Genomic DNA, 10,944 nt, shown 5'->3' on the forward strand with positions numbered 1-10,944 from the left:
AAGCCTGCAAGCAATCTCAGCACAACGATCGGCCCTGAACCTGAGTCTGGACAGAGTTTTTATACGTTTTTATCACATCCTGCTTGGCAACGTTGATCAACTTTCTCAGTAGCTAAAGCAAGCAAGCATATTTAGTACAGAAACCAGACGTTTTTTGTGGTTAGCCTTGTACGATTAAAATTTTTTCTGGGCAGCTGAAAAGAGAAATGTGTATTTGTCTAAATTTGGAGCCTCCTGTTTTGCATCCTCAGAGCATCCTGCTTCCCAGCTATCTTTCAGTCACCTGCTTTTCTGCTAACTTTGGGTCCCCTTGTCATCCTGGAGATCTAATCCAGATTAGTCTTGAGCAAGGCCAGCACCTTAACTGTTGTACTCTGTGGCACAAGGCGCAATGTTTTTGGAGTAAGTTATGAAGGAAAAAATAAAACATCGTTGAAGAAATTCTCTATATGTTCTCTTGCTGATGAACAGTTTGGGTTGTTTTCACTTTGACATTGAGTCAAACTGTTTTCCACTGGAGTGGTCAGACAGTGGGCAGATGTTGGGCGGCCCAAGTTGGGCTGTGTGGGCACTGACAAAATGTTTGCAGAGCTGATCCTCCAGGCCTTTCCCAAGCTGCCTTGGCGTGGGCTTTTCGTGCAGCTAAGAGTCCTTACTAAGACACTGTCAAGGAAAAAGTGTTCAAAGTTGGGGGAAAGGAGGAGTTTTGATTCCATCTTATTAGGATCTTTGTTCCTACCAAATCCTCTCTTGTGGGGGGTGAGGGGTGGCCCAGCCTTTGGGTTTGGGCTGGTGTCCCCATTCTGGAGCCACAGGCAGGGCTGGGCAACTTCCAAACATTTCTTAGATTTTTTTTTGTTTTCTTGCTTTTTGGGTCACACCCAGCAATGCACAGGGGTTACTCCTGGCTTTGCACTCAGGAATTACTCCTGGCGGTGCTTGGGGAACCATATGGGATGCTGGGAATCGAACCAGGGTCGGCTGCATGCAAGGCAAACGTCCTACCCACTGTGCTATTGCTCCAGCCCCAGATTTTTTTTTTTTAAACTCCTCCTGAAACTCATTGCCAAGGGCTCTCTTACCCACCAAGCCTGGTGGTGCAGAGGGAGGTGCTGGCGAGACTTAAGACCATCCCCCCACCCCAATGGCCCTGGCTAGACTCTGACCCCGGTAAATCAAGTCATGGGATTACTGGATCACATGGATTAAATGTTATTTAAGGTTGTCCCTAAAATGTAAGGTATGACTTAAAGCCATCCCTGGACCCTTGCGAGACTCTGACCACGGGGTATCGCCCCGCACAAGGTGCCCCAGCACCGCCCGGCAGGACCCCAGAGCGCAGAGCCAGGAGTGACCCCTGGATGGGCACCGCGGCTCCCTCCCCCGCCCCAAAGGCTGCGGAGAAGAGGAAGCGTGTGCGCCAGGTCTAGGGCTTTGCTTCCTTATCCACAAGCCCCGCGTCTGCCACCTCCCGGTGGACAGTGTCCAGCACAGGACCCCGAGACGGACAGGCACTTGGCACGGAGGCGAAGAGTCGCGAGCACGCCGGCCCCGGCCCTCCTCTTACGAGGGAAAGTGACTCTGCCCCGCCAAGTGCGGACAATTAGGAAGGAAACGCGGAAGCTCCAGAAGGCCGCCCGGGGGCAGCGGAGAGCAGGGCCCGGGGCCTCTCGCGGCGGGGGCGCGCGCAGGGGGTGGGGCCGGGAGCGCGCCCGCGGCGTGCGCGCGCCCTGGCCGTCAAGCTGCGCGGCGCGTCGCGAAGGCGCGGGCGTGGCCGGGCGGCGGCGGCGGTTGCGGCGCGGCGGCGGGCGCGGGCGGCGGCTCCGGCGGCGACATGCGGCCCGCGGACGTGGTGGAGCTGGCGGAGCCCGAGGAGGTGCAGGTGCTGGAGCCCGAGGAGGACTTCGAGCAGTTCCTGCTGCCGGTCATCGGCGAGCTGCGGCCGCGCGGGAAGCTGTGGGCCGTGGACACGCTGCTGGTGCGGATGCAGGCGCAGGGCCAGGCGGCCGAGGGCGCCCGCGGGGACGCGGCCCCCGCCCCGGCCCCGGAGGTGGCCAAGATGGCCGAGATGCTGGTGCAGCTGGTGCGGCGGATCGAGCAGGGCGAGTCGGCGTGAGCGCGCCGGCCGGTGAGCGCGCGCGGGGGGGGGCGAGGGCACGGGGGGGGACGCGGGGAAAGGACGCGGGGGCGGGGCGGGAGCGGCCCCAGACTTCGGGGGATGCGGGGCGCGGGGAGGCAGCGCGGGGCGTCGCGGGGCGGGTGGACGTCGGGCCAGGGGGGCGCGGTGGTGGGGTGGCTGGGAGGCGCGCGGGGCGCTCCCAGCGTCGGGTTCGCTCCCGGGGCCGGTCGGTGCGGTCTCTGCCCCGTGTTGGAAACGAGAGGGAAGGCGGTGGCTCGCGTGCGTCTGATTTGGGTGCTCGGGGCCGAGTCCGGCTCTGCGCTGGGTCGGTCCTGGTGGGAACCGGTGCGGAGCCTGGGAGCAGACGGCGGGCTGGCCCTCACGGGGGCGTCCTCAGCACATCGGGCTTTGCGCGCCCGGCGGCTTCATTCTTCGAGGGCCGGGACGGGGTGGTGAGGCCTGGACGTCCACTGCAACGGCTGCAGCAGCCGGGGCAGGGAGGCAAGGGGCCGAGGCCCTCGCGCAGCGGGTGGGTCGGGGCGGGACAGGCGCGCTCTCCAGGGCGCCCTCGCGCGTCTCGTGCTGGGGCTGCAGCGACTGCCCGACCCCTCCTGGCAGGCTCGGACCCTCCATGGAGCCGGGCTTCGGGCCCCAGCGGGCCTGCCACCCAGGATGCGCCTCTGACCGGGTTTCCCTGTTTTGATGCTTCAGGTCCCCATGATCCCGCCCAGGCCCGGAGGAGCCAGCATCTCGAGAGCTCGGAAGCAGCGTGCTGTTTTCTGCCCTTGTGTTCTTGTTCTGTTCCCTGCCCTCTCCTCATTGTGACGCTGCCCCTCCGGAGCCGCGGGTTGGCGACCTTCGCGTGAACGTGTTCGGATCGTTGGTTCCTCACCTGGTTCTCCCGAGCGGGCCCTGGGGCTGGCTGATCCCAAGGTTGTTTGTTCGCATTTGTTCCCGTGCAGCCGCATCGTTGAAATGTCAGGCGTTGCCTGTGGCCTTCTCCTGTGCTGATTCTTGCTATGACCCGACTTTTTCCGGAACCTGGGAACAGGAGGAGGGGCCAGAGTCTTCCAGCCCAGGCTGCTGGGAGCGGTAGAAGGCTACGCCGGAGGAGCTGGAGGCTGCAGCGAGCGGGCACGCACCCTCCGCGGGGCACTGCGGCACTAGTGTGACCCATCGGTTGAGTTTGTGTTGAGAGTGTAGCCGACCCTGGGCACACAGGCTGCGTAGGGAATGAGGGAGCCAGGTTCCTGCTGTGGCCCTGCACCCTAGGGCTTTTGGCGAATTGCGACAGAGACAATCTTGGAAGACAGCCAGGGGTGGCGGCATTTAGGACCCGCAGAGCCCCTTAGTTCTTCAGGGTGATGCATTAGATGGGTACTTCGGGTGAAAACGTGTTTATTTGCCTTGTAAAACAAATACCTAAAAAGGCTTTTTTTAAGGTAAATATTTTGTTTAAAAGACCAAAGCCCTTTATGTGATACAAATTAATAAAGTTATTTGGAAATGGATGCTCTCGTGTTGTCACCAGGTGGAAGGAGCGAGTTAAGTGCTTCTGCTTGAAGTTCTCCGTAAGGCTCGCCAGGAGAATGGCACGGGGAGGTGCTGCAGGCTGAGATGACAGAACATGAATTTTTTTTTTTTTTTGTCTTTTGGGCCACATCCAGTGGTGCTCAGGGCTCACTCCTGGCGGGGTTTAGGGGACCCTATGGGGAGCTGGGGATGAACCGGGGTGGGCCGCACACAAGGGAATTGCCCTACCTTCTGCACTGCCACTCCAGCCCCAAGAACACTCTGTTCTTGGCAAAAACCAGATGCAGCCATTCTTTTGCGAAGGCCCCTGCTGTTCTGCACAGAGGGATGTTCAGTTGGCCCATGGCAATGCCTGCACCTCTGTCCTCACTAAGGCAATCAGAATATCAAGGCTAGACATAATGGAGCGAGGGGAGACAAATTTGAGCAAGTCACTACACTACGTGATGGAGCCTGAGGGAGGGTGGAAGTTGGAGGTGTCTGCGTCGTGGGCGTGGACTCACCCTGTGTGTAAGTGAACTTGGCTGCTCAGTACTGCCCAGTTCAGTTCGCAAGGGAGGGGAAAACAGTGGTTCCCAGCCCTTGACTTCTGAGTACCGTCTTCCATGAGAGCAGCAGACCTGCTGGAGAACTCCGGAGCCAGAGCCATGGGAATGGAAGACATCCAGGCATCTTGATGAAATGGTGAGAATGTGTTTCAGGAATGTTGTCGATAGGTTGAAAGGACTGAGGAGCTCCCCTGAACGCGCTCTCGTTAGCCAGTGGGAGTATCAGAGCAAATAATGGTAGTGACAGTTCCCACCCACTCAATCATGCAAAACCGTCAGGTCATGCCAACAGGTAAGTGTGAGAAGGACAGAATGTTGGTAGAGGTTCAAAGTATCCGTGTCCTGAGTTCCGCTAGGGGTGACCCCCTGCTGGCATTACTGAGTGTGGCCCAAACTCAGAAAATAGAATGGAGAAGTCCTGGGCTTGGCCAGTGCAGGCTGTCCGAGCTGACTTGTATTCCTTGGGCCCATCTGCCCCAGGCATTCTTGGAACACGTCCTTGCTTTTTCTTTTTGTCCCGATCCCGGCTATTCTCAGGGATTACTCCTGGTGCTGTGCTCAGGAATCACACCTTTCGGGCTCAGGAGAGCAGAAAGGGTGCCAGGGTTTGAGCCTGCATCTCTGGCCTCAAGGACACAAGTTTCTGTCACAGTGTTCTAGGTGCAGCTGGTACCATTTCTACAAACATCTTCACTGTATCACTGTCATCCTGTTGTTCATCGGTTGCCTTGAGCAGGCACCAGTAACATCGCCTTCATCCTAGCCCTGAGATTTTAGAAAGTGCCACATTCGAGGCTCATTGTTACTGGTTTTTGGCATATTGAATACGCCACGGGGAGTTTGCCAAACTGCCATGTGGGCAGGATACTTTTGAATATTTTTTTCTTTTTGGGTCACACCTGGGGCAATGCACAGGGGTTACTCCTGGCTCTGCACTCAGGAATTACTCCCAAGAATTACTCCTGGCAGTGCTCAGGGGACCATATGGGATGCTGAGAATCGAACCCGGGTCTGCCGTGTGCAAGGCAAACACCCTACCCGCTGTGCTCTCTCTCCAGCCCCGTGGGCAGGATACTTTTGGTAGCCTGCCAGTTTCTCCAGAGTAAGAACTAGGTAATAAGATGTCGCTCGGCCGTGAATGCAAACATCTTAAGTGATCAAACTGACCACGGGCAGTAATGGAACAGGTTCAAAAGGCAGAAGGAGAACATTGTGTCACTTCTGATGTTCTTACTGAATTCTGCAAAAAAGGTTTAGGGTTTTTTGTTGTATTGTTTGGGGCCACACCTGGTGATGCGCAGGGGTTACTCCTGGCTCTGCACTCAGGAATTACTCCTGGCGGTCCAGGGACCATATGGGATGCTGGAGATTGAACCTGGATAGGCCACGTGCAAGGCAAACACCCTCCTGGCTGTGCTATCGCTCTGGCCCCTAAAGCTAAAGATTTTTTTTTTTGCTTTTTGGGTCACACCTGGCTACGCACAGGGGTTACTCCTGGTTCATGCACTCAGGAATTACTCCTGGCCGTGCTTGGGGGACCATATGGGATGCTGGGAATCGAACCCGGGTCGGCCGTGTGCAAGGCAAACTCCCTACCCGCTGTGCTATCGCTCTGGCCCCTAAAGCTAAAGATTTTTAAGTGTTGGGGGCTGGAGTGATAGCACAGCGGGTAGGGAGTTTGCCTTGCAAGCGGCCTGACCCGGGTTCGATTCCCAGCATCCCATATGGTCCCCCGAGCACGGCCAGGAGTAACCAACCCCTGAGTGCATCGCTGGGTGTGACCCAAAAAGAAAAAAAAAAGTTTTTTTTGTTTTAAATATTTATTAGTGAAACACCAGTTGTAGATTTACACATTTTTGTGCTTGTGTTTCAATTATACAATGATCAAATACCCATCCCTCCACCAGTGCCCATTTTCCACCACCACGGGTCCCAGTATCCCTCCCACCCCCATCCCCCTCATCCCACCCTGCCTCTGTGGCAGGGCATTGCCAAAAAAAAAAGATTTTTGTGTTATCTCCTGGAACAGAACCTTCCAGATGCATTCTCAGTAACTCTTTGTCATGACCTTGGATCTGGTGCACAGCAAGGGCTGAATTTCTGAGTCTGCCTGTCTCTTTTCCTAATGGTCAAAGACCATTGTTGTTACAAGTAGCCTCAAAAAACCGAAAAGAACGTGAGAGATTAATAAAGAAGATTGGTCCAAATTTCTATTTGGGGCTCACTGAAGCTTACCCTTGCCTGATGGGCAGTCTGCAAAATCCTGGAGATGACTGGCAGAGAGTCATGGGTAACGTACCCAGGACAATCCGACTGCAGAGTGGCATGAGACCGCCATGCCTCTGGGCCGAGAACACCCGTGTTGCCTGCTGTCCTGCCTGGTGCTGGGCAGCCCTGCAGAGAGCCTTCGACTCCCTTCACTGAGTGGGCAGCCTCTGAGCCCTCCCGTGCACACAGGAGTAGCAGCGGCTCCCTGAGGGGGCACCCCATGAGGTCAGAGCTCTTATATGGTTCTCATCACTTTGTCTTCATGACTGTACAGTGGTTGCTGCGGCTCCATTGTATAGACCACCTCATCCTCATCAAGTCCGGAGAGTGGTGTGGAGCAGTATCTTCACAGATGGTTGATCTTCTGGGGGGCCTCCCTTGCAGTGTTCTGCAATGCTTGGCTTGACTGTGCAGGCGGATGGTTTCATGCTTGGGACTGGTGTTGGGGATACTGGGGTCACCACTGTAGGGCCCTCAGGGCTGCAGCTGGCAGCATGACCTCTTTTTAAAATTTTTTTTTAATGTAGGAGTCCCGCACGGCAAGGCCTGGCAAGCTACTCGTGAGGTATTCAATATGCCAAACACAGTAACAAGTCTCACGATGGAGACGTTACTGGGCCCGCTTGAGCAAAAAAGGATGAACAACGGGAGGACAGTGCTTAATGTAGGAGTATTGCTATTTATTCAGCCATTGATTAGGCCGATTGAATTATGCATAAACTCCACCTTTTTTAAAATATACTTTTATTTATTGAATCACCGTGAGGGCAGTTACAAAGCTTTCGGGTTGAGTGCTCACTTCGGCAGCACATATACTAGAATTGTAACAATATAGAGAAGATTAGCATGGCCCCTGTGCAAGGATGACACGCAAATTCGGGAAGCGTTCCATATTTTTGAGAGAACAAAAGGGAATGCCCTGTCACAGAGGCGGGGGGGATGGGGGGATGGGGGTTGGGAGAGATACTGGGACCCGTGGTGGTGGAAAATGGGCACTGGTGGAGGGATGGGTACTTGATCATTGTATAACAAACCCAAGCACAAAAATTTGTAAGTCTACAACTGTACCTCATGGTGTTTCACTAATAAAAATTCAAACAAAAAAAAAGATTTCGGGTTGAAGTCTTGGTCATACAATGAAACACCCGTCACTTCACCAGTGCCAATTTTCCACCCCCCAAAACCCCATATATTCCCCCCATTCAGCACCCTCCCCCTACCTGTGGGGCAGATGATTTCCACATTACTCTCTACTTGGATTACATTCAATATTTTGACACCAGACCCACCATTATTTGGGATTTTACCCCAACACTCAGATCTGCCAAAAAGGCAACAGTAGAAAATTTGTTTTCTATTGCTGGTTATGAATAACATACGATGTCGCGCGGAGTTGTGGCTGCACAATTTTGGAATTCTGAAATTTTAACAAACCTGCTGGGTTCCGAGATTTGTTTCTGAGTCTCTTGGATCATGGCCATTTAGCAGCTTGATCAGGAGCCAGAGAGGCTGTTCGTGGGTGGCGACTCGGGATCTCTTTGGGGCAGAGAGGAAAGGGCCGTCTCCACCCCCATCCCGTGAGGCCCTGCGTGTCTTGTCACTGCAGGCCCAGTCCTGACCAATGGCCTCTGGAGGATGGTGACCACCGAGCCACCAAGGAGGAACAGGTGGAGGGACAGCACCCCTTTGCCCTGGGGGTGGCCTGGTGACAGTAACCTACTGTGGGGTCTGGACTCATTTCTGCCAAAAGCCGCTGGGTTTCGAGATTTGTTTCTGAGTCTCTGGGATCATGGCCATTAAGCAGCTTGATCAGGAGTCAGACCGTTCGTGGGCAATGATTTGGGGTCTTGTTGGGGCGGGGAGGACAGGACCGGCTCCACCCCCATCCTGTGAGGCCCAAAATGTCTCGTCACTGCAGGCCCAAATCTGACTGTCCAGTGGTCCCTGGAGGATGGTGGCCACCGGGTCGCCAGGGGGAACAGGCCAAGGCACAAAACCTATTCCCACCTGGGTTAGCCCAGCACCGGTGACCTACTGCAGGGATCGGACGCATTTCTGCCAAAAACCGCTAGGTTTCAAGATTTGTTTCTGAGTCTCTGGGATCATGGCCGTTAAGCAATTCAATCAGGAGCCAGAGAGGCCATGCCTCCAATTATATAGCTGAGCCGGAGGTGGTTTGTGGGTGTGTCTCCCACATACTTAAATTTTGGCCATTTACTTTCTTAGTAAACTGCCCCAAGTTTTTGGGGTCTGGCCAAATGCACAGCAGCAATTTTGGGGTATCTGGAAGTCTGAAGGCGCCACCAGGCTGCTGATACACTCGCCTCACCGGTACAGATTGACCTGCAGGCGGCACCATACCCCCAGCATGAGCTCTTTAACATCTTGGCATAGGAGTCTTCTGGGAGGAGACTTATTGTCCCTGAAGGTTATTACTTTCAGTGATACGCTGCTGAATTTCGGGGTGCCCTCCTGGTCTCGTCACTGCACTGTGGTTACTTTCTCAGGACAGTTTTCCTGCAGATGCCACTCCTGGACTGTAGGATGCAGATTCTCCAATTTGCAGGATCACACGGCTGACTGGGGCTTGTTCTGGAGGCCCACATGAGTAAGGGTTGGGCTAATGCAAGAGGAAGCCTCAGTTTCCCCATTGCCAGTGAGAGAGAAAGCCACAGTTTCTTCCCAGATGTTCCATCTCTCCCCCATCAGCCTGACACACACACCACCCCTAAGGCTCTCTCTGGGTTTTCCCAGGCCTTCCCAGGAACACAAAGCTCTGCCCTGTACTCCAGGCAGACGGGGAAACTGAGATCGCAGCCAATTCTGTCTAGGCTGGTGGGGAAACATAGGCCCGGAAGGTTTGCTTCCCTTGCCAGTGAAGAAGGAAACAACCTTCCTCCAGCAGCTTCCCCTTGCCGCCTCCCCCCACATTTCCTGACACATTTCATTCCCAAAGTCCTGCCCCAGTGGTCAGAGGACGTTCAGGACCGTAAAAGTCTGTCCTCAGCCGACAGGAGACTAAGACAAGGGGCACAAATGCCCAGCTGGACAACATTGTAATTTTCTGGCACCTCTTGCGACCCGATCAGGAATGCCAGGAGCCCTTAAAGCGGCCTCACGAAACCCCCTCCCTTCACTTAGTCCGGTGCTCAGCCCTCCCCTCTCGGGGAGCTCCTTTTCTTTTCTGCTTTCCAATAAACTTTCCTACTGTTCAACTCCGAGTCCGAGAGTCTTTATTCAATATTTTAATTCTTGAAGATTTTGAAGAGGGGCTGGAGTGATTGTACCCAGGTGAGGGCGTTTGTTTGCCTTGCACGCGGCCCTTGCGGTTGGGTCCCCGGCACCCCCGTGGTCCCCTGAGCAATGCCGGAAGTGGTTCCTGAGTGCAGAGCCAGGAGTGGGTTTGGGCAGAGCATCGCCCAAAAAGCCAAAAGAAAAAAGGAAAAGATGGAAGACCTGGGACTCGCATGCACACACAGATTTCGCTTTCACTTGTCCGGCACTGCTGATGGCTCACGTTCCCTGCCTACATCCGGCCACCCTCGGCTGGCAAGGAACTGCGTGAGGGCCCCTGGACATCGTGACTGCCAAGGTAAGGGACAGGGAGAAGAAAAATCTGCTGCCCTGACCCAAGGGAAAAGCAGCTGGCCAGGCCAACCGGTGTCTGCTCTGCCGAGGACCTGGGCACGGGAGAGGACAGAGGTCAGAGGAGGGTGCTGGAGGGGGCTGGCCAAGTAAGTAGAGGCCCTGGGGAGGAGGACGGCAGCCCCAGGAGGAAGGGAGCGGGGTGCAGCTGTCTGAGGGGATGGCGAGAGGAGACACTTCACCAAAGGCCGCTGAGGTCTGGTCTGCTTCCGTCCATCTGGCACTCGGCAGAATGCCCCTCGGTCAGTGCCCTGTAACCAGGATGTTCCTCCGCTGAAAAACAGTCCCCTGGGGCAGAAACAGTCCCGGCCCCGCCCAAGTTACACCAGCAGAGCCTGTGAAGGGCGTGGCCGGCAGAAACACCAGTGGCCGCAGGGCCCACAGCAGGGACTCGCCCCAGGTGCCAGGTACTTCCCCCAGTCTGCAGCTAAGAGAAGCGTACAAGCTAGTGCTGCTGGGACAGGCCTCTGGGGACCCCCCACTCGGCACACTCAGTGAACCCTGCTTCCTTCCGACCTCGAAACTGATGCCCACCCAGTAGGCCATTTCTGGTGAGCCCGGCTGAACCAGAGGCCACTGGACTGGTCACTGCCCTTGTCTGCAGCAGTGGGTGGGCCGGGGCATGCAGGCGGGGACCCCGCAGCCGTGGCCGGGTGCTGGATCACTGGGGTCCAAGCAGCTACCCGTTTCTCAGAGACCAGGACTGTTTCATGAGTATTTTATTAATCGGAGGATGCTGGGGGCTGAGCCTGAGGAGACAATCCCAACACTAGCTTTCTGGGAGCTGGGACATGTGGCAGGGACCTGGCCGTGCAGCCACACGGAGTCCAG

At 55.6% G+C, this 10,944-nt stretch overlaps 1 protein-coding gene and 1 non-coding gene across 2 annotated transcripts; both read left to right on the plus strand.

The window, feature by feature from the left end:
- The first annotated feature begins 1,767 nt into the window (after window positions 1-1,767).
- Window positions 1,768-2,143, plus strand: LOC130040916 (MORF4 family-associated protein 1-like). Its single transcript, XM_056133030.1, has one exon. It carries the CDS (start codon window positions 1,835-1,837, stop codon window positions 2,114-2,116), a length of 282 nt encoding a protein of 93 aa, XP_055989005.1. The 5' UTR covers window positions 1,768-1,834; the 3' UTR covers window positions 2,117-2,143.
- Window positions 2,144-7,259: 5,116 nt separating this feature from the next.
- LOC130041006 (U6 spliceosomal RNA) lies at window positions 7,260-7,366 on the plus strand. The gene has a single exon (XR_008795040.1). It is a non-coding gene; the product is annotated as a U6 spliceosomal RNA (small nuclear RNA).
- Window positions 7,367-10,944: the final 3,578 nt, after the last annotated feature.

Source organism: Sorex fumeus, unplaced genomic scaffold, assembly GCF_029834395.1.
Source record: "Sorex fumeus unplaced genomic scaffold, SorFum_2.1 ptg000095l, whole genome shotgun sequence".
Lineage (NCBI taxonomy): Eukaryota > Metazoa > Chordata > Mammalia > Eulipotyphla > Soricidae > Sorex > Sorex fumeus.

Excerpts from the sequence above, each read along its gene's own strand:
- LOC130040916 (XM_056133030.1), top strand. The coding sequence starts at position 1,835 with ATGCGGCCCGCGGACGTGGTGGAGCTGGCGGAGCCCGAGGAGGTGCAG.